Source organism: Fusarium mangiferae (assembly GCF_900044065.1).
Source record: "Fusarium mangiferae strain MRC7560 genome assembly, contig: FMAN_scaffold009, whole genome shotgun sequence".
NCBI classification, from domain to species: domain Eukaryota; kingdom Fungi; phylum Ascomycota; class Sordariomycetes; order Hypocreales; family Nectriaceae; genus Fusarium; species Fusarium mangiferae.
In genome coordinates, this window is record NW_024573929.1 from 1,548,361 (window position 1) to 1,570,540 (window position 22,180).

Sequence of the window (22,180 nt, forward strand, 5' to 3'; positions counted from 1 at the left end):
AATGACACCCTGGGTGGATAGTGTTTAGAAGAAGTAAATCTTTCAGGGGGGAAGCCTCGCTCTGTATCATTAAAATCCTGATTATTTACGGACATGCTGTTCTCGATGTGTCCATACAGCGAATCTAAGCACCAACGCACGGACCCCACCTCTCCAAATCCTCAACTCTTCACTCCTCATCCTCCACCGTCAACATCACCGACAGAGAGAGCATCGCTGCTAACGACCATCATGGAGACAGGCGAGCCATCATCGCGTGGCCGTGAAGAGGGTAAGGCTCGAAATGCAAAACAAATATCATTTATCACCTCAGGCTAACAGGCTTTTCAGCACGACTCGATGCAGAGCCTATCGTCGAGCAACCACAGCGCATCTCTAACCCGCCAGAGCGGAGCCAGCGTGCCCCTGATGAGATTTTCGACATGTGGATGGACTATCTCATGACCAAGGATCGCATCGACGACAAGGGCAGAGCCGTTTGCCAGATGATCAAGACCAATTACGAAAGAATCCAAACCGAGATGCCGGCTGATCTAGCTGGTCGGCTGGCCCTAGATCTCGCCATTTTCACCAGGGACTCCTTGATGTCCGACTACGACATTCCCGAGCATAATCCGGTTTTTCAAAAGGTCACCGCCAAGGCCAACAGACGGAAAAACTCAACGGAACTCCTCGCGGTCACTTTCCCTCAGTGGTTCTTTCTGGCCGTTACACTCGGGGTCAACAACCCATCGCTTGCCCCAGTGAAGGAGTTCATGGAAGCTCACTGTGGATGTGAGTTTTCGTCAAATGACATCAACTTCGACTCCCTCCCGGCGGAAAAGTGTCATGAACTTTTCAGGGATTTGAAGAGCTTCGACTTGCCAGGGACACACCGGGCAGACGATAACATCGAATGGTCCGTAGACAGCGATGCTGAAACAAGCGGCGAAGATGGTGATGACTCCACCACAACCTCAGGTCCTGGAAGCGTTAACACGTTTGCATCCATCAAGAACATCCCCGGATCCCGAACACCTCCTGTCTTACCAACGCCGTCTAACGAGCTTGATGGACTACCGGACACCGATGTAGGCACCTCGGGGTCCAGTGTCACAGATGCTTCAGCAGCCACCGTTACAACAACCTCGAGTTGTATTGATGCTACCAATTTGCCTGGCGTCAGCGTTGGAATCATGGGCTCTGGTAATACAGATACATCAACAGCTCCTGATTCCGGAGGCTTGGGTGATCTCGGTAATGCCATGGCAGTCACCACGGAATTCGATGCGGAGTTAGACAGGGTTATTAGTCGATTCCAGGACGAAGCATTGGTGCTTTCTGAGTCACTTGCACGGGGGATTATCTCGTCTTCAACCAGCTCTGCTGCTCCATCCTCTGTTGGGGCAGTTATTCCGTCTACCAGCATTCTTCCCGAGTCAAATGACAACGCAACCGATTCTTCTATCGACATTACTACTGGGCCATCTACGCACAACCCAACCGACTCGTCTGCTGCCAGCGCGCCTGATGCATCTCCTGTTGGGGTAATTGTCTCCTCCACTGGCAACACGGCTAATTCGTCGGCTACGAACCAACCTAGCGTATCCCCCGGGACAATCATTCGATCTGCTATCAACTCTGCTGGGCCGTTTCCTGCCAATACTGCTAGCAACATACGTGGAATCTTTCTTGATCAGTCTTCCATCAATGATCGCATACGGGCTGCCCAAGACTTGATCGATTCGATCTATCAAGCACAAGACACTATGACCAGTTTGGAAACGAACTTTCAGTCCCTACGACAAGAGGTGAGTGATTTTACACAAGCGAAAACCCTCGAGATGAAGAAAGTTCGCGAGGACCTGCACGCCGCGCAGATAGGTTTTTTGTGTGACATTGAAGCACTCCGCAAACGACAAGACCGTCTCAAATCGATTTTTGATAAGATTCACACCAGATTAATCGATAAACACCGAGAACGGTTTAATGCAATCAAGGAGGAGATATCGGCAGGATACGAGCAGATGAGACGCTACGCAGGCGAGTTTCGCTCCGATATCAGGAAGGTTATCGACAACCACAACATCGTCCTGAACCAGGTAAAGCGCGTTGAGCGAAGTATCACCGCTCTCCAGAACAAGGTAAAGTACATTGAGAAAATTATCACCGCTATCCAGAACCAGGTAAAGCGCGCTGAGGAAAGTATGACTGCTATCCAAAACCAGGCTACAGGCGCTGTGGCAAGTGTCAATGCTCTGTCAATACGGGTATCCGTGATGGAACAGACACTTGCTCTGGTCCCAGCTCTGGTTCGGTTCTGTGCTCAACTAAGAGAATCTCTGAAGTCCTTTTCTGGCCCGAACCAAGAACTTGCTTCCAACAATGGTGGCAACAAAAGAACCGGTGAACAATCCAAACATGGCAATGGAAAGCGACAGCGAACTATGGAGAATGAAACCGAGTAAGCGGCAAGAGAAAACAAGTTTATTGGAATGCTATCCTGACCTCTGAGGGATATTGAAAGTTCCGAAACATCGACGAAATGAGAACTAGACTCTATTTCTGTTGCGAGGGTGGAGGGGCATTAGAAGTGCAGACTGGGAAAGGAATAGTGTTGTTACTGGCTCTAGACTATGTAACTGAAACCGCAATTGAGCTTGACAATTATCTGCGACTAATACAATTTGCACTATTGCACAAACATACATCCGAACTCCAGTAGTCGTCGCCGTAATTAGCAGTGATCTTTCACCGCTGACAATTGTGCGTGTAGCTGAGATCATTGCACGCCACCCCACAGATATGGAAAGTGGAAGGAACTCACTATTCGGCGAACAGGAATAAATTACCTTGCGAAACCAGTTACCCATGTTTCTGCAGTAGAATTGGCATACAGCTTGAAATTTGTTGTCCAGATCATCACGACATAAGTCAGCCGTCCATCCGTCCTAATGTTGACCGACTAGGACGAGTTAGCCGACTAGCTCACCTATGAGTTCACCAACTGCGTACTAGGTAAGTTGTAGTAGCCTCTACCCCTTCGCCCATGTCACTAGCTGGCACGATGAGAGGCACAACTCGCGAAACCTTAGTGACAATGCAGTCACATATTGATAGCGAGCAGAACTGGCATTGTTGCTCCGTTGAAACAATCGAGTCTGGGTCATGTGGCCAATCCATTTGCTAGCCAGATGGCTTGACCCAGTTACGGTATTTTCTTGTGTCCAAAGATTGGCTATGATGTCAATGAAAACACTCCTGTCGTCCTGCCAGTTTATGTTACCGTCTGGAAGTGGGATCGGTGCATTGCGACGACGGAGGACGACTAGCACGGCGATTGAGTGCTTCAGATTGGAATGAATTTTGAACAGTAAGGCCCTTCTTTACCCAACAATATTGCTGGCGAATGCGACCATTTCGAAGAAAGATTTTGAGTAACCACTGAACCACCCCTTTGCCGGCGAGTGAGCCACTGTTAAACACACTCCCAATGTGTCGGAATCAAGCGGGAGCGGAACAAATCATCTGCTGAACCAGGACTAAGTCAATTTCTAAATCGCCAGCATTACACGAGGATTGAAGCTGAGATTCAAGATTCTTAACGTGCTTTCGCGGTCAGTTGACTGGCCATTGACGATCTATAGTTGTCAGCCGATGGGCATTGAGATAGCTTCAACAAGAAGCATACTTTTCCGCAGGGTAGTCCGGTGTGTGTCACAGCATGATGCTTCAACTTGTCTACTCCCCCAGTAAATTTGGCACCACAAATACCACAGGGCAAATCATACTCATCTTCAATTGCAAGAAATTTTTCCATACCAGTGAGAATTTAGACGCATGCTCCTCCAAGCGTTCCGAAATCCTTTACCTACAACTTGTTGCTGTGAAAATCTTTCCATTTTTGATTTGACTTTTTTGTCCACGCTTCAGCTTGGTCTGGCCTACATGCTTGGACTGCTGTCTTTTTCCCAACATGGCTACCTCCTCGTGTTTCGCTTCATCGGCCATTGTCGTGGTGTTCTCATTTTTGGACAGCATCCACGCAGCTATAACCCAAGAGAGTCATCCCCTAACAAGAGCTTGCTGCCCGATCAAGATCTGCTTTTCGCCAGGTCATCAGCCAACCAAGACCTCGTCCTTGCCAACGGTGAAGCCAACCCTGCCATCAAAGGATCGGCGTACGATGCTGTAGAGTTTCTCTCTCTTGGTGAACCGAACGAAGACATGGAGCTGAATCATGATGTGAACGATGAGCAAGCGGCTGATCCGCCTCCGTGCTTTCCAGCCGCAGCCCAAGTCGGGGCAGGGGATTCACTCATGGTATAACGCTTCGATTAAAGCATGGCTCAGCTGGGGGAATCATAGGGTTTCTGACCATAAACGCCTACAGATTTCGTACACCAGAAGGCTCATGTTATCAAGCGCAACTCAGACCATCAACAACCACAAACATAAACAAGCGAGAAAAGGTAATCAACCAGGTCTGGGTCAAGAAGGCCTTACAAGCCTTCCCCAACGCCGACTCGCTTCGGGCCGTCGAAGGTCCTGGCATCCTGGGATCCCTCATATCCGTGACACCGAGTTGATGCCTGCTTCTCAGAGTCAGTCTGACGCTACCTCGGCGACCTGTAAGTTTTGTGAACCGTCATTCCTCAACGAGCGCAGCTGACGATATACTTCTTATAGCCTTATCTGACGCCTCGGTTGTCGTTTCTGTTGATGGATCTGGATCAAGACGCCGAAAGCGGCGCAGGAATGGCAGCTCAAGTCGAACCAAACCACCACGGGCCTCATCATCTGCGACTTCATCCTATTTTCCATCGACTTTGAGGTCTGCCGCTTTACCACCTATCCGCCCCGTTGACCTTGACAAATCCAGGCGCCCCTTCGAATTTTCACAAGTTTGATCAATCAGCCCAAACCCTCCAAGCTGCCCAATCTTCTGTACTGATTCGAGCTCTCAGCCACAAGTCTCAGCTGCAAATGCCACATCTCCCCCCGACCCACACATGGGGATAAGAGCAACATAGAACGCCCGACAGTGCTACTGTGTGAGCAGTCTAGTTGGCGTGCTACTTTAAGTATGCTTTTGAGAGTTGTTTTCCAGAGTCGATGGATCTGACCCTCGGGCCTCCCATCACGCACCTTACCTCAACCTCGTATCATGACCAGCTTGGAGCTTCCTGCCATCCACAGGGAGAATACCCTCTTGTGCAAGTCAGCTTAGGCAGGAAGATGAGTCTCGTAGTGTTGAAAGCTACGACGACGCTCAGTACGTAACAGTCGACGAGGCTGATGCCTCTAGAGTCATTCCAACTGGCACTTCAACGGTTGACGAAAACAGCTGGTTCCAACTGTATGAATGAAAGCCGCCTATAAAGTTAGGCTTTAGGCTGCGAACACACGTGATGAACGAAAACACGAGTCTATTCCAACAAGATGGCGAGCACATGGGTAAAGAGGACAATCTTGTTCCACAGAACAAACGACAGATGGCTACTATCACCTGACGAAGAACCCTTATCCAGCATGGAGATTTCCCTAAACATAGACCTCAACCAATGGTTCATGTAACAGAAAGGCAATCACAAGAAATACTTTGGAGACTATATCGGTCACCAAATCTCCTGGGAAAATGGTCGCCGAAACGCATCGATGAAGCCCATCTGTCAATTTGCATCTACAAGCGGACAAATCGGATACCACGTCAAGCCAAATGTAGTAGTCGTGATGGCTAGCCTGAACATGATAAAGAGGAAAGATCTGCCTGTCATCATCCCATTGCTCAGCTCATGACTTTGTGCGACAGAAATCAAGGACTTCGAAACTTGCAAGGCACGATGGACCTAGCTCTCATGATATCAACAACGAACATATCGTCGGAAAGTTGATCAATGCCAAGATGCAGAGAAGACAGCAATTCGAAACCTTGAAGACTCGGGACGATGAAACCTGTGCAGAGGTCATACATACCCAGCGAACTGGGACGTTCTCTCCATTTATCGGGGACAGATTGTCTCAAGCTGAGTACTAAGTTCTCTCTGCCGATTAAAGCTCTCAGCCAAAAGTCTCAATGCAAACACAACAACTAATTCTCTTCCTTGCTTGTCCTTGTTACCCTGCACCATAAAACACACCAGGCTCCAACTCACGCCAGAGCTTGCAGCAACTCCAAATACTCCCCATTCCTCCCCCACGCCAACGCCACACTCTCCAAAACCCTCCTCCCCTCCTTCAATATCCTCTTCGGCGCATTCGAAGAGTAAATATCCCCAACACCACTGATATACGCCTTCAACACGCCCGTCCTGACGAACAGTTGCACCATCTCATCATCATTAGGTCGATCCAGCCTTATGAACGTGGGATTCTCGTCATCCGATCGATCAGGTGATATTTGGCGCGTTACGCTCCCGCTGCGTGGTTCGCCTCCAGGTCTTCGCGATTTACTGCAGAATACGCTGTAGGCCCAGAGAGTCAAGGTCGCCCAGAACACACAAGGGGGTTCGTAGAAGGTCATTTTTGCGTAGCGGCGGACGTGCCAGAGGAAACAGCCGCAGTGTAACGCTGCAAGACGAGCTTTGGACTGTACTGATGTTAGCCTCCAACGAACTGCGAAAACGGACGACTTACTCCATCTTGCTGAGCCCATTCCGATATCTCCCGTTCCGCCTGCAGCGCCTCCTTCTGACTCGCAGCCTCTTTCCTCAAATGCTCCGGCGCCTTGAGATACTTCGCCAGCGTGATTATCGCTCTCCGTGGGACGAGCAGCACAACGCGAGAAAAGTGCAGATGCAGAACGGTAGGGTGCTCAGCGCCAAGTAACGACGCTATAGTGGCGTTGGCGGCCCAGTGAAGCGTATCAACGCAATCGAGAGCAGCGTTTCGCCAGTTTGAGTCCGAGAGCTGAAGGTGTTGAGTTTCGTCGCTGCGAGGTTCGGGGTTGTTCTGGGGGATCCATGATGAGAGAGGGCGCTTGCAGTAGGTGCTGACGGTGGTGTACTCTTGGTATACTGCGTGCAGGAGGAGGATGCGGGAGAATTCGCCGAGGTCAGGTTTGGCGGTTCGTTCGCGGAAGAGCTTGCTGATGGCAACTTCGAGTGTTGGGTTCGCTTGTAGCGTGTTAGCATGAGGTTTTGGGGGAGGGGGAGTGTAGCTTACTGTCAACGCGGCGATGGAGTTGTATCCAATCTGATGACGTTACTTGAGACCAAAGGCCATCGTGCGGCAACGTCAAGTCCGCAACGTTGAAAGTGCCGGTCTGATGGTCATCGAAGAAGTAGCGTCCCATGCGATCTAATAACTTCTGTGTGTCAGCCTCGATACTCAAAGACGAAACAGTGTAATCTAACCCAAATGAAATAGCACAGTCGACGCCAAGTCTCATCTTCAACCCAGCCTCGCCACTTATCTTCATCTCCCCCACCATTATCCGAAAACCCTTGTCGAGATTGGTAGGACGTGATGACTCTCTGCAGACTTCCCATCCTCTCGTGGGCAACCTTTTGAAGTTGACTACCACCAGAGTATAACAGACCAACTTGACTCAATACAAGAGCCTGAGCCAGCGGCAGGCTGAGCTCTGGTCCTTCCAGTTGAGTGACCAATGTCCTTCTGAGAAATTCGTGGAATGGTACGACGCAGGCGTGGATATCCGCCGTAGCTGAGTACTGGCTCCCGATGACGCAAATCGCCAGAGCAAGAACCCAGTTTCCGTTGAGGTCTGTTGTATGAGGATGAACAAGAGGGATGATCGGGTCGAAGTGTTCAAAGAAGAGTTTGACAAAGTACTCGAGTAGCTTCAGTGACGGAAAGTCAGCGGAGGCGTATGGCTGATGAAACATGGATGATTCGAGACACGTTTTTGTAAAAGCGTCACAGATCTTGCTGTACGTCAACTCTGTCATGAAGGACTCTCTGTACGCTTCGTCTTCGAGGATAATATGGCTCAGATCTGGGAACGAAAGCGGGTGGGCTTGGAGGCCTGAGTCTTGGGAAATGGTGGGTAGCTGCGTGTATCCTTGAAGGCCTGGCGGTGGAAACAGCTGCTTTGACTTGGCGGTGCAAGGACGTCGGGCACCGTTTGAGCTCGTGGCGTACAGATCTCCGGGTATGGTGCGTCCAGAACTCATACTCAACTGGGGAGAAACTCCAAGGCCGCTGCCTGGGGAAAGCGACGTTACGGCTGACAAGCGGCGTGGTGGAGCGTCGATCATGGGAAAGCTGGGAACTGGCTGATCTATCATAGTCGCGTTACCGGTATCGAGCGGCTGGGCCATATCAAGACCTAGGATGGAGTAGTAGTTTGTCTCGATCTCATTGTCGTACGGTAACCAGTTGATAGGGAAGTCCCAATCGATATCGTAAGTGGACAGGTCATAGTCAAAACCCGGTTGCTGCTCATTCACAGCACTGTCAATGAAGGGACTGTCTTGAGAATGCGGTGTCTGATGTGAAGGTAGCGCGAGCTGTAAATCTGACGGTACGTGCTGAGGCTGCGACGCGTGATCTATTGTCTCAACTGGGCTGATGAGAGTTTGGTTCGGGGTATGCGCAATGGCACCAGTTTGTGAGGCCGGGGATGCTCCGACTGTCTTATCTCTAGACTGGGGATAAGCGCATTCGAGTGCCCTGGTCGAGCAGCGCAGACACGGGAGATTTCTCGAACACTTCTCGCGTGCCCTAGCGCACTCCAAACACGCTCTGCGCCGCCCAACATCGCGTCTCGACATGGCGGACGGATGATCGTGGATAGCTACATGCTTCGTCAAGATATCACTTCCATCATATCAGTGCCTCTTCCATCAAACGACTCCGCGCCACGTACCTACGCGTGAAGCTCTTGTGACAGACATCGCATTCAAAACCCCTCAGGCTATCGTGGCTCTTTTGGTGTCGTTTGAGATGCTCCGGTCGCTTGAAGCTTCTTGCACACTGTGAGCATTGGTACTTCTCCATTGCGGAGAAGGTTTCGGACGTTTTTAAGCTTGTCGGAGCGTAATTGAAGTTGTTTTGTGAGGATGGTTTGACGCAGAGCGAGGTCGGGGACTTCCCCACTCGTGCATGGACACATCGGGCTAGCGCTGGTCTAGAGTCTGGGGTAAAAGTCACATCGGATGATCAAACTAGGCGCACCAATCCGTAAGAATTATGGAGTTTTTCGACCATCTCCGCTTCATTGAATCGGTGAATTGACGTCAGGTTTCTCGGTATTTCGGGGAAAGAAGATGACACACAATGGCGCAATAATTATTCTCTTTACTATTTTTGAGCCAACATATTCTGCAAGTCGAACCAATTACATCAAGTTAGTCGTTGTCAGTATGAATCGCGATACTTCGGATAGCATATATCCGTGAATGGAGACTCATCACGAGAGAAGCAAAAAAAAGGCTTTTCGCCGCTTTATCTAACCAGACCTCTTTCGGGCATCAGGCGACTGCTCAATCCACTCTCATGAGCACTTGACCGTTTCCCCTCTTTGAGGCGACTGGTCCCCGGTGGGAGCTCCGGTGGGATGTCCGGGCCTCCCACCACGAACTAACGGCATCCACCAATTGATCAACAATCGTCAGTGATGACTCGCATACAATTGTGAAAGCAGTATATCATGTTAAATCAGAACTATTTCTAACACCGAATTCAGCAATCTTCATCTCAACATATCGCCACCATGTCTCATCCCCAGTCCATCTTCCATCACACCACCTTAACACCAGGATCCCTCCTCCACCGTCGAAGGGCCACAGTCTCAAAGACAACACTGCACACGCAGCTCAAGAGACTTCGCGAGACAGGCCGCTACGATTGCTTCAAGCTGCAATGGCATGAGATCTACGCGGACAAGTCCATGTGGCCTGTCCCCTTCCATCTCTTCTGGGACAGCGACATAGCCAAGTGGATCGAGGGCGCTTGTTATTTCCTTCATGATGAGTTTGATGCCGAGATTGACGCTGCGGTGAGAGAGTTGGTTGAGATGATTCGGGGGGCGCAGCAGAGTGATGGATATCTCAATGTTCATTATACTGTTGTTGAGCCGGGGAAGCGGTGGACAAATCTGCAGGATATGCATGAATTGTAAGTCAAGTAGCCGCATCCTTTTGTTTCTTATACTCATGTCTCAGATACAACGCTGGTCATCTCATCGAAGCAGCCCTAGCCCACCACCAGTACTACAAGAACGACCTTCTCCTGGAGCCCATTGAGAAATACGTCGCCTTGATCCACAGCACTTTTGGACCAGGCGATAACCAACTGCACGGATATCCTGGACATCCCGAGATCGAATTGGCTCTGTTCCGCTTATACCAAGTTACCGGTAATAAGAACGCTTACGACCTTTCCCGATACTTTCTCGAAGAACGAGGGAACCACAAAGGTCAACATGGACAGCATTACTTTGAATGGGAGTCGAAGCAGCGTGGCCAGAGTCTCTACCATCGACCTGATCCTTACCCCGAACACGGATCTCACTGGTACTGCCAGGCTCACCAACCCATTCTGGAACAGCAAACCGTCGAGGGTCATTCCGTGCGCGCAATGTATCTCCTCACTGCTGTAGCCGACATGCTCTGCATCGACATATCCGGCTCTCAATCCCTCTCCTCCTCATCAAGCTGGAAAGACGCCGTATACCGCCTCTGGGACAACATGGTCACCAAAAAGATGTATCTCACCGGCGGTATCGGCGCCATCAAGCAGTGGGAAGGTTTCGGACGCGATTATTTCCTCCCTCAGTCCACCGACGAAGGCGGATGCTACGCTGAGACCTGTGCGTCCATTGCGATCATGATGCTTGCCGAGCGAATGCTGCATATCGAGCTTGATGCCAAGTTTGGTGATGTCATGGAACTTTGCTTGTATAACAATGTCATGACGGCGATGAGTCTTGACGGAAAGGCGTTTACGTACGTCAATCAGCTGGGGAGTTCGGAGAGCGATAAGAGTGTGAGGGAGGAGTGGTTTTGGTGCGCGTGCTGTCCGCCAAATGTGACGCGTTTATACGGATCGTTGGGGGGGTATCTGTGGGATTTTGGGGAGGGGAAGGAGAAGGATGCTTTTGTGAATGTGCATTTGTATACGAATGCTGAGTTGAAGTTTGGGGTTGGGGAGGGAGAGGTTGTTCTTCGACAAGAGACGGATTGGCCGTGGGATGGACTCGTCAAGTTTCGACTTACGAGTCCCTCGGTGAGCACCACGATAAGGCTCAGGATTCCAGGCTGGTCTCAAAATCAATATGTCCTGGATCCAAAGCCTATCGAAGGTAGTGCTCACTTGCACAAAGGCTACCTCACGCTCGATCCAGCTTACACAGCAGCACATCCCGTCTTCTCACTAACCATCGGCAACTTCACGCCTCGGTTCATCACTCCGCATCCCTACACGAACCAGCACACTCTGACACTTGCTCGAGGGCCACTGGTGTACTGTATCGAGGATGCAGACAACGCATGGGAAGACAATCACTTCAAGGACGTTGGACTCAAGGCCGGTAGTGCGGTCAAGGAGGAGAGGCTGTGCATTAGCGGGACGGATGAAGAGTATATTGCGTTGAGGACTTCATGCTGGAGACGCAGTGGGAAGTTGGATGAGGCGGTTTCTTCACCTGGTTTTGTTGTCGAGGGAAAGAGTTCCGGGTTCGATGATGAGAGGGAGGGTGTATTTGTGCCGTATTACCTTAGGGCTAATAGAGGAGGAAACGGGCATATGAGAGTTGGACTACATCATATACAGGGCTAGTTCCTCTCTTAACAAGAACATAGAAGACATATGTCAGAATTTAGTCAATTAGATTTGTTAAGTTCCTTATATCGGTCGGACTTCATTCTCTCCAATTATCATAAGTAGAAGTTGAAACTGGGGTTGGAAGAGGAGTATTAGACTACCATGAGCATCCCAAAGACGTCTCAACGACATGATTTCAGTCATTATACTCTAAAAGCTTCCTGTACTTCTCACCCCTAAGTACAATCCTATGCGGAAATGGCTTGACACGAGATATGACACCCGGCAACTGCTCATACCCAACCTCAATCTCATTCCCCTCACCATCCAACTCTTTCTTAATCTCAAAAACCGCTAATGTCCGCGCAATACTCAAAAACAGAGTCTGATCAGCGATCCACCTCCCCGGACATGCTCTCCTCCCAAAGCCAAACACAAGATCAGACGGTGAAGGTTCGTTATACGGCTCAAAATACCGTTCAGGCTTGAACTCCATCGGATCATGGTAGACTTCAGGGTCGTGCGTGAGAGACGCTACCGCTGCAAAGAGGAGAGTGTTCCTGGGGATGAAGTACCCGCGGTATGTATCGTCTTCAGTCGTCATGTGCGGGAAACCCATTGGGGCGAGGGTGTGCCAGCGGAGGACTTCTTGGGCTATGGCAGTGATGTAAGGAAGATTTGGCTTGTCGGAGATTGAAGGGAGGCGAGAATCTCCGATGATGCTGTCGATTTCTTCTTGGGCTTTCTTTTGGACGTTGGGGCAGAGAAGTATGGCTGCGAAGAAGGCGAGGAGTGTTGCGCCGGTGGTGTCGGTTCCTGCATTCATCATCGATGCTGCAGTCCATGCAATGACACTCTCTTCCTCGGGATCGATCTTACGGTGGACGTCTTTTATGAGTCCAGCGACGTAGGAAACATCATCCTCACCATTAGCCATCTGATCCTTGACGTATTGGTACGGATCCTGGACGTTTTGCAAGAGATGCTGCCTGAAGAGTTTGGCGGTCTTCTTGAACCCAGCGCCTGGCATCCAGTCTGGAATGTGTCGGAGCCATGGGATGAAGTCTACCAGCCATGCACCTGGAGTCGTAGCCTGAGAGAATTCTTCCATCACGAGATTAGTCATGGTGACTATGTGATCGCTCTTGCTGGGATCTATCTCATAGTTGTACAGAATGCGGAGCATGATGGAGCCGGATAATCTGTAGTCGTGTGAGCATTCGCTTCGGGAGATGGAGGAAAACGTACCGGTTCAAATGATCTGGAAGCTTCTGACTGTTGCAGTCTTGATGTAATCTCTTTAGTAGCTTGAGAATCTCTAGTTCTTGAATAGGCTCGAATCGGGTGATGGATTTGGGGCTGACTTGGGTGGCTGTGAGTTTGCGATGCATGCGAAAAGTTCGATTGTACGGCATCAAGCCCATAACCCCATCATACCCAACGCTACAACAGCTCGTCAGTATATCATACAGTCAACTGGGTGTCTGGAGCTTACATATCGCCAGCAAAGACGAGCTTGGGCCGTGAGGCACTTTTCATGGCCCGCGTCTCAAGAAGATCCGTGATGACCTGTCTGTCATGCAAAATAACAAAATGCTGTCCAAGCACAGTGACTGAAGTGATCGGACCGTATTTCTCTTTGTGGCTCTGCCAATGAGGCCATTCTAGTGTGCCGGGTGGCGGGAGGTCTCGTATGTTACCCAAGAAGGGCAGACCTTTGGGACCAGGTGGCAAGGGAGGTTTCTTGGATCGTTGTACATGTTTAACAAAGAGAAATGACAGTGATGCCACAATGACAGTTATTATGACAATATAAGCAGACATGTTGAAGGATGAAGGCAAAAAGTCTTTGTTATGGAGTGGATTCTAGAGGGCAATACATGGTATTTAATCTCTGCTTCCTCATAAGTAGCCTTTTAAGTTTGCTATGCTGACTCCCTTGCGCTACTGTCTCGACTAAGACGTCCGTCTGACATGGATCACTAGTCTTGATCTTGGCATCAGCACCTAAGAGATTATCTCCGTGCCTCTCCCGTGCTTGGTTGCAGTCAGATTTTGGGGCTATGAGCGGGACCATCCGCTCTGGCGTGTGTTTGATTGGGCGATTGAAGATGGGACAACTCGCAATGCGGCTCACCTCATTGGATGCTGTATTCGCTGGCATTTGAAACCTTTGACTGTGATGAATGCGAGATCAGCGTTGGGGGTTATGAGAGTCTGTCCTCTAAGACTCTGTCTTTCTTTCAGGTAGTTTCAGATTTCTTCATTTACTTTTGACATCGCATTGTTCTCCCAGATGTCAATAAACAGTCCGGCATTAGCAATGTTCCACTTCGCTGCTGACATCAGGATCTGTTGATTGTATAAGTTGCTCGCCACGAAACAAGTCGCCTCTACAAAATGATTCATACCTTGACGACATCCTCGAAGTACAGGACAATCCAATCGATATCGGGCCATGCTATACGGCGATATTTGAAGAATATTTGCTTCGGGCACCAATTGAAAGATGGCTTTGAGAGCCATCTTCATTCACTTGACTTGAAGTCTGTGTCCTCGAACATCTGGGACTGAGCTCGCTCAACATCGGAGGAGACTTGTCGAGAATGTCGTTTTGAACATGTTGGCAACATCAACGGATGCTCCCGGAGCATTGAGAACCGGCACTGGCTTGAGAAATATTCCGTTGATCCCGAGTTAAGAGATTAAATTCAGCTTTGAGACTCAATTGCAACGGAGAGAGCTGGCTTTGACTGGGTCTGTGCTCTGGGGTCCCACCTCTTATCGCCTTGTAGATCAAGTGAATGAGATGCAGAGCTGCAAGGCTGAAGTCGTAATTCGAGAAGTTCCTCTAGCTAAATGTATGGAGATTTTCATCTGAGCAGACGTGCCCAATATCGCACCGCATAGCCATCTCGTTATGGTAAATTCCTACTCCTCCCGCCTTTAGATTCTCAACCTACCACCTTCACCTTACAACACAACACAGGACTCATCCTGTCACCTCTCGCATCGCGCCTCACAAGCGATAGAGAAAGACAACCAGGTTCGTTACCTCACAAGGTCATCATCATTCTTTCTTCATCGATATCTCACTGACGCTTATTTGTAGTCACATCGTGCGATCGCACAACGAGGCAATCCGCGCAGAACCACAACTCCTTCAGCTAGAGGCCGGCATCATCATGGCTTCCAACGATAGAGATCCTTGCAATGGATCTGTCGAGAACGATGAGTCTCCCATCATGCAGCGTCTGATGGCCATCATCGGGAAGGATGTCGAAGATTTTGTGAAGGAGCGTGAACAAGCCACAGAAGCGAGAGCCACCTCGCGTCTCGCTTCAAGAATCGATCATCAGGAGTCCACCATCAAAAACCTCAAATCCGGGTCTCAACTTATAGCGCGGAATAATGCCGACCTCAAAAAACGCCTCGAAGCCTCAGAGAAGCAAAACGCTGATCTCAGAGGGCTCCTTGCAGTCTCGGAGACACGTATCGCTGAAGCTGATGCTAAGGCTGCTCAGGCCATAGCCGAAGCTGCTAAGGCCATGGTCGACGCTGATGATCGCGTCGCCCGAGTCACCGCTGATTACCAGGCTCGCACTCGTCGGTTGATGGAGTGCTTACAGCCGTCCGAACAGAGTGGCAGCGATACCGCCTCAACTGTCGCTCATGCCGGAAACGAAAGCGGTGGTTCCGCGACCGTCATCAACTCGTCTGTCAGTATCGGGCGACAGAACAACCAACCCGAGCAACAGCCCTCTCCCAGCAGCTCAGACGCCACCGCCAACGCACGAATCAAAAGAGAGGAAAGTCTTCTTCATCTTTCCGTCGCTGGTAATCAACCAAGCGATGGAAGCGAGATGAGCGACGACTCCCTCACGTCCAATGATGGAGGAGATCTGGACCTACTTGAGTGGTACATGTGGCGTAGCGAGTCAAGCGATGTCTCCAGCATGTCTGAGGATGAAGAGATAAAGCAACAACACGAAGCGCCCAGCAACGATGATGGTGTAAGACATTTCGGCGGCATATCGCCCGATGACCTGCTAGTCGATGAAATCTCTGAGATTAAGCGCGAGGGGCGTTGGGAGTTGAAAGAAGAGGATGAGGCTGTCAACGGGCGTGGCGAAGGCGGTGCCAAGCGTCAACGAACAGAGTAGGGGCGACAACTACTAGAAACGACACTCCCAGTATCCTTCTGCCAATTTGGATGGATAATTCGTTCGGGAGATCGTGTCACTGGTCGTAGAATGGGAGATGAGGCAGAATGATCAAAGGCTGTCTTGTAGTCGCTATCTTGAACGATAATGGAGGTTAACGGGAGGGAAGAAGAGGACTCCTCGGCGTACTCAAGTAAAGACACCAATACATTCCATTCTATTCGATTGCCATCATCTTGTTACCATGCTCGCGTTCCGATAAAAGGTCAAGTTCCTCCATAGACGCGTCTTCTGTGCATTCTCACCAGTCGCGTCGACTTGGCGTTCTCTGAGTGTTCCCAATTAAGCGTAGTGCCATTTTCCACTTACCCGGGACACTCAAGTCAATTGAACTCGCGGACTCATCAAAATTTTGATAATCGCAGCTGGTTAGTTAATCCGCTCCGAGCTCTACAGGATACTGCCGGCTTATTCCCGGCTCACTAAGGGCAGACTGAAAACGAGTTGAAGCTGGTCTTTGGCTGAGTGAAAAAAGACTGCACATCATTGCTATGCGATATCAATAAGAAGACTTGTTGATTTAACATTCTAGGAAGAATCCGTCGCGCTATCTTAATTTACCTGCAGTTTCTCGAGCCCAACGTAGGGATCGGGAATAACACGTCAGAAACGCTTTAGAGCCGGATCTCCATATTTCAGGCGACTTTGCGGCCCGACCAGCGCAAAGCTCATCGACGCGACCTCGGTCTGTTATTTCCATGCAAGGATCCCCAAGTCACAAGCTTTTCGGGAGTGGACTTCGGCATATTTTTAATTAAAACAAGATCCAAGTTTCTAGCGTTAGGACGCGACAGCGGACAGCCCCGTGAGTTAACGTTTTGGCTACGGCTGCCTCCTTGAATCCACAGGCCTCGTGTCGTGCCGAGGTGGCTGGTTACGCCTCGCGACAATGGGAAAAAGCACATGGCGCTGGTATTGGGTTGAGGATGGAGTAACCAAGGGAACCCAAGGGAGGCCAGTAAACGCTGATTGACGGGGTCATGTTGTTTCCGCTGTATTATTTTGGGACAGACACGTGTTGTGCTGCCTCTAGCAGTCCCATGGTTGTTGGCTGGTGATGTTTTGTCTCAAAATACGGTCGCTACCCTATGACTCGACGATGAGTCAACTTTGCGCGTCGAATACCAGCAACAAGCACAGTTGAAAGGGAAATACATTAGAGTGGTAAAATTAAATGAATAATAACATTCATTTGATCAACAAATATTCATAAAAAGTGATTGGTATGTGACGTCGCGGCAATGTTGAGGCAAACACGTGGTTAATCTCCAGACTTAGCAATCACCACAGACAAGACACTGAATCTATCACGGTCGCATCATTACCACGAATGAGAAAATGCCATAAAAATAACACAAATCGCTTGCAATTAATTGACAAAGAAGATCTAAGAGTAAAGAAGGTCTAAATACATCTAATTAACCCACCAAACATGTACATGAATTGAACCCCCGTCATTTTGCCATCGCAACTCCAAAACTTTTTAAACCCAAGTCCAAACTTTTACAATTACATGTCCCGCCAATTCATACATAATAAAATACACGCTAAACCACAAAGAATCGAGGGTATCCTATGATGTACAAGTAGCCAAGCTTACAGGTCAAAACTCCAAACAATTGTGACAAACAGAAAGAAAATTAGAGACGGTTCGTGAGAGCAATGCCCGGCGACGCAGGGCGATCGAGCTCAAGACGGTGCATGTGCGCGTCGAGAGCACTGACGGATGTAGACGCGCCGATGGATGTGTGGCGCTTGTGACGCGACGTCTTCTTGGTGACGCTCATCTTGCGAGGACGTCCGTTCTTCTCGGCGGGTGACTTGGGGCACTTGTCGTCGCATGTAGCGGTCGAGGAGATGGAGGACGTGGATGAGTGCGTGGATGTCGTGCTGGCGTAGGATGAAGCGCGCGAGATGGAGGAGTGGATGGATGAGCGCGACGAAGCTGTCTGGGGACGCTCGGCGATGTCGGAGAGAATCTCCTGCGGCGTGCGAGGCTTGTCGTTCACCATGCCCAGACAGCGCTGCCACCAGCCCTTGTCCTTCTCATCAGAGAACTCAACCATGTCGCCGAGCGCTTCCTCAGCGCGCTCCGTCTTGTCCTCGTCGAGGCGCAGGGCTCCGTGCTCAGAGGCCAGCTCCAGCAGGGCGGCTGCATCGCAGGCGTCGCGTCGCTTGCTGTTGTCGTTCTCGTGCAGGCCGCAGGCGTCCATCTTGAAGATGATGAGGTCCTCGAGCGACGTGTAGGGCAGAGTCGCTTCGTTGGTTACGTCGCGGACGCGCTTCGCTGACTCGGGGAGGTATGGGCTGAGCCAGTCGGGGATGAGCTTGACCTCGATCTCCCAGCCGCTCGTGTGGCGGTACAGAACGGTGCCGGACTTTTCGACGAGGGGGCTGATCGGGTGGCCGACGATTTCCTTCTTGACGCGGCCGGGGGAGGAAGATTTGCTGATGACCAGGTCGATGCTCTACGACGTTCAGTGTTAGATGGTGCGTAATAGTGCTCGCAATTGAGGGGAGACGTACTGCTATGCGGTTCTGGCGCGAGAGATACTTTGCGACAGCCAGATCGCCAATGACGGCGAGTCTGGTGTTGTCCAGGCCGGGAATGTCGGCGATGAGACGGATGATGTGAAGTGCAGCTTGTTCAAGCTGGGCGAAGCTTAGTCTTTGCGCCATGGTCTGCACAGTTTGCTTTCTCTCACAAAAGCGACTAGAGACTTCGCCCGCTGCGTGTTCAAAAGGTATGAGATACAACGAGAACCCCTTCCATTCTCTGCCTGCGCAGTTCCCCTAGATATAATATGAATTGGCTGTGTTTTTTTTTTCTCGTGCCCTTTGGTCCCTGCGTCTACGGCACAACCCAAACAGTGCCCAACTTGGCCATTGCTACAGGGGGTTCCAAGGATTCTGCCAATGGGATGGTCTGTGTACCTGACCTGCCAATCTTAAAATCTCAGGGTATCCCAGTGAATTGCCATGGCTTCCGCGCGTTGGGTTTCAATGCCCAAGGGGGGAATTGTGTCTTCCTTGGAATGCGGTTTCTCGGGCGAATCGAATTGACAGCGATATCCTTGACAATGTGTTTTGTTGACTCGAGAAAGCAAGGCTCGCAGCTATTTCTTAGGGAGACGAAAGGATCTCGATTGTTGGAATGAGTGTGCTGGGAAATGAGATTTTTCAGCATTGACCTGAGGGCAGTGCTGACACGAGCCTCGAAGCCAGGGTTTTCTTTTTTCTGTCCCTGATTTTATTCCTTTTTACTCAATATCTCGAATATTTCTCGGGCAATTACGATGTTAATTCTCGTGGAAAACTTTTATCGCATGACTTTTACGGGGAATTCACTATTAACTGTCCCGGGTTGATCCAATGTGTTTTGATCCGGGCATTTTAATGGAAGGGCCCGAGGATCGTGATCAGCGGCACAGTGAAACAGGCAGCGTAGTTTCAGGCTGACATTTACGATAGCGTTGGAATGAGCCCTCCCTTCAAAACAATTCGAGTCATACAACGAAAATTAATGGGCTTTTAGATTTCCCCAGGATCACGGGCCGCAGCGGATTTATTTCCATTGACTATCCACTCCGTGCACCTTGCCCGATTGAAGACGCTTGCGTAGATGGTAACGAATGACGTCGCGTTCCCTACAGATACGCATTTAAGGATCAATTGAACCAGCCACGTATTTATCCATACTGGCGATGCTTGAAAGAATTAACCTCTATCTTCTTTGAAATGATTTGAACTGGATGTCACCATAATAAATAATTGTGTTGTGATATTGCCTTATTGGCATGCAAATCGAGACAAGATCAAGATTAAGCTCGTTTAGGCATGACAACGGAAAGTCATATGGTCGGCAACAGGCTTCGTTCCCGTAAATGCAAGCATCGCGCAATTGAAGTTGACTAACAATTGTTTAAAAAGTAATCACGGCGATGCAAGACACTTGGCGCTTCCAAACGCGGTCACAAATCACCATGGCTGTCCATAATTGAAACGTGGAGTCAATTATCAGGCCTCGCAGGGCGAATCTGCCCTGGGTTTAGTGCTAACCAGTATACTGAGCTGCTTGCACTGTTCATATTCCTCAATAAAAAGCTGAAACCTTAACAACATCCGGTATGGTGTAGTGGCTAACATTTCGCGCTCTCATAATCTGAGGGATCAGTACCGCGGAGCCCAGGGTTCGATTCCCTGTACCGGAGTTTCCTTTTGCCGTTTTCGCCGTCGAGTCCTCCTACCAATTCATGTTTTAACTATAACTACTATTATTTATCCTTATATACGCGTTCCCTTTTTGTTTATCTACTGTATCTGTAGTAAATCTGTAAATATTAATAATATTGACCTTCAATGTCCTGCCGTTGACTCCTCCGAAAATCCGGCCCCAAAATCTCCTCCTCACTCTGATTCTCGCCATATCCCCTCTCTGCCCCTTTCGCAAACACCTTGTTCTTATTATATGAACTTCCGACGCCCCTCCGCTCATACTCTTGCACGAAGGCTTCAGAAGTACTGTCCTTCTTGTGTATCTGCGGTGGATACATTGTACTTCCACCAATGGTTTGTAGAGGATATGATGCGCCAGAGTTCTGCTCCCGATATTTGCTGCTGCCCCGAGAACTCCATTTGCTGAAATACTTCTTGTAAAGAGGTCTGCAGACGGGAATGCCAATGCAGATCATTGTCACGGTCATCTCGGCGGCGGACCAGACGATCAGTCCGACGGGGTCCTCTGATGGATGTTAGTGCTGATTCGTATGGGTTGAGGCAAACGTACTAGTGTGATTCGGACTCTTGAGCTTTGGCACTTCGAGAGTTCTTTTGATGCCAAATGCTCCGGCACTAGAATATCGTTAGTCAGACTTGGAGAAACATGATTGGAGATGTCCATACATGACGCCGAGACTGAGACTGCTGAGAATGACAATCTTCTCTTTCATCCTCATCTGCAAACCCCAGATAAACAACCAAGGGAAACCAGCCAGAAAAAAGTCCACCACAACGCAAAGAACTGCTCCCGTTAGTTCTATCCCCAGCACGCTCGCATGAAGAACTCACTGCAGAGCAACATGGAAGCAGGAGCCGTGTCCACCGTACAGCGTCCACCAGGTATAGTCCTATCCCAGAGATAATTCGGCGGAGTGCACTGCAGCCAGTACACGAAGCAGACAGTAATAGAAGCGCACATCAAACTAGCCATGGATATCCAAATAGCCACCTTGTGCCATTGCTGCTTCACAAGGCGAAGCAGAAACAAGCCAAGCGACCACTTGGCTAAACTCATCCCTACTATCGCGAAGCTTTGACTGACAGCTTCGAAAATGAGCGCAGGGGCTAGGTCGGAGGGGTTGTTCTGGATGACATCGTCCATATCTCGGCCGACGCCGTAGTCGACAGCGACGGTTGTGAAGACGGTATCGAGGAGGAGGAATATCTACTCCACGTCAGCGAAACTCACTTCGTTATTGTGTCGCAGCTTACCCAGGCTAAGTTGTAGACATGGTCGTCGATGCCGAATGACTTGACGATAAAGATTCTCGTATACGCCCTCAGCACGACAAAGACAAGCGCAACAGCCGTCAAAGCCCACATCGCCCCGATGACCCAAGGCCCTTCCCCTTTGATCGCCATAATGAGTATCTCCGGGAAAATGCGCTGTGACTTACAACCTGACAGTTCAGTCCAGTCAGCGAGGGAGAGAGAAAAAAAGTAGCCACTGAGATGATTTTCGCAATGAGCAGAAGAGGCAGAACCAACAGATTTCTTTCCAAGCCACGCAGAATAAATACAAACAAAGCGTATGGATTCATTCCCAAAGCGGCTATTCTGGACTCGAGATGGCGAAATGCCAATGCTATTGATACAGACACGCAGCATTCCAAGCAGACCCAGGAAGTCGGATAGCAATCCTGGTATCGGCACAGGCGATACTCCTCATGGTTCCTCGTACGGCGTTAACCCTATTTTGTTGACGTGGCTTGGTGTAAGGGGATGCGATTGGGTAGACTTCAGCCAGTTTGCTCATAAGGCGCTATTTCGCGAGGGAATTGGAATAAGCATCATGGCGATCTGACAATAGCTTTATGGAGATTACATTGCGGGCGCTTGTCAAGATGATCTGATCTGAGATCTATATGTTCAACGACACTAGAAGTGATCTAGCTCTCAGTGCTAAAGTGCTCTCGACGGCTCTACGATAGTGCGCTTATCGGAATTCCACTGTTCAGTGCAGTTGAGATCTC

At 49.8% G+C, this 22,180-nt stretch overlaps 8 protein-coding genes and 1 non-coding gene across 9 annotated transcripts; 5 read left to right on the top strand and 4 right to left on the bottom strand.

The window, feature by feature from the left end:
• Positions 1–231: 231 nt before the first annotated feature.
• Positions 232–2,447, top strand: FMAN_08564 (uncharacterized protein; the record flags this gene model as incomplete). Its single annotated transcript, XM_041835123.1, has 2 exons — positions 232–271; positions 331–2,447. 2 exons carry the CDS (start codon positions 232–234, stop codon positions 2,445–2,447), a joined length of 2,157 nt encoding a protein of 718 aa, XP_041685318.1.
• Positions 2,448–4,231: 1,784 nt separating this feature from the next.
• On the top strand, positions 4,232–4,889 carry FMAN_08563 (uncharacterized protein; the record flags this gene model as incomplete). The annotated part of the gene is made up of 2 exons (XM_041835124.1): positions 4,232–4,610; positions 4,669–4,889. The coding sequence occupies 2 exons, from the start codon at positions 4,232–4,234 to the stop codon at positions 4,887–4,889; spliced, it is 600 nt and encodes a 199-aa protein (XP_041685319.1).
• Positions 4,890–6,130: 1,241 nt separating this feature from the next.
• On the bottom strand, positions 6,131–8,714 carry FMAN_08562 (uncharacterized protein; the record flags this gene model as incomplete). Its single annotated transcript, XM_041835125.1, has 4 exons — positions 6,131–6,568; positions 6,616–7,094; positions 7,144–7,285; positions 7,335–8,714. The coding sequence occupies 4 exons, from the start codon at positions 8,712–8,714 to the stop codon at positions 6,131–6,133; spliced, it is 2,439 nt and encodes an 812-aa protein (XP_041685320.1).
• A 941-nt stretch (positions 8,715–9,655) lies between these two features.
• FMAN_08561 (uncharacterized protein) lies at positions 9,656–11,721 on the top strand (the record flags this gene model as incomplete). Its single annotated transcript, XM_041835126.1, has 2 exons — positions 9,656–10,059; positions 10,107–11,721. The coding sequence occupies 2 exons, from the start codon at positions 9,656–9,658 to the stop codon at positions 11,719–11,721; spliced, it is 2,019 nt and encodes a 672-aa protein (XP_041685321.1).
• Positions 11,722–11,902: 181 nt separating this feature from the next.
• On the bottom strand, positions 11,903–13,530 carry FMAN_08560 (uncharacterized protein; the record flags this gene model as incomplete). Its single annotated transcript, XM_041835127.1, has 3 exons — positions 11,903–12,908; positions 12,955–13,149; positions 13,202–13,530. 3 exons carry the CDS (start codon positions 13,528–13,530, stop codon positions 11,903–11,905), a joined length of 1,530 nt encoding a protein of 509 aa, XP_041685322.1.
• Positions 13,531–14,891: 1,361 nt separating this feature from the next.
• On the top strand, positions 14,892–15,869 carry FMAN_08559 (uncharacterized protein; the record flags this gene model as incomplete). The annotated part of the gene is made up of 1 exon (XM_041835128.1): positions 14,892–15,869. One exon carries the CDS (start codon positions 14,892–14,894, stop codon positions 15,867–15,869), a length of 978 nt encoding a protein of 325 aa, XP_041685323.1.
• Positions 15,870–17,569: 1,700 nt separating this feature from the next.
• FMAN_08558 (uncharacterized protein) lies at positions 17,570–18,608 on the bottom strand (the record flags this gene model as incomplete). Its single annotated transcript, XM_041835129.1, has 2 exons — positions 17,570–18,397; positions 18,456–18,608. The coding sequence occupies 2 exons, from the start codon at positions 18,606–18,608 to the stop codon at positions 17,570–17,572; spliced, it is 981 nt and encodes a 326-aa protein (XP_041685324.1).
• A 1,442-nt stretch (positions 18,609–20,050) lies between these two features.
• On the top strand, positions 20,051–20,140 carry tRNA. The gene is given in 2 exon segments: positions 20,051–20,087; positions 20,106–20,140. It is a non-coding gene; the product is annotated as a tRNA-Glu (tRNA).
• Positions 20,141–20,269: 129 nt separating this feature from the next.
• Positions 20,270–21,569, bottom strand: FMAN_08557 (uncharacterized protein; the record flags this gene model as incomplete). The annotated part of the gene is made up of 5 exons (XM_041835131.1): positions 20,270–20,670; positions 20,716–20,780; positions 20,832–20,949; positions 20,997–21,372; positions 21,420–21,569. 5 exons carry the CDS (start codon positions 21,567–21,569, stop codon positions 20,270–20,272), a joined length of 1,110 nt encoding a protein of 369 aa, XP_041685325.1.
• Between the last annotated feature and the right edge of the window lie 611 nt (positions 21,570–22,180).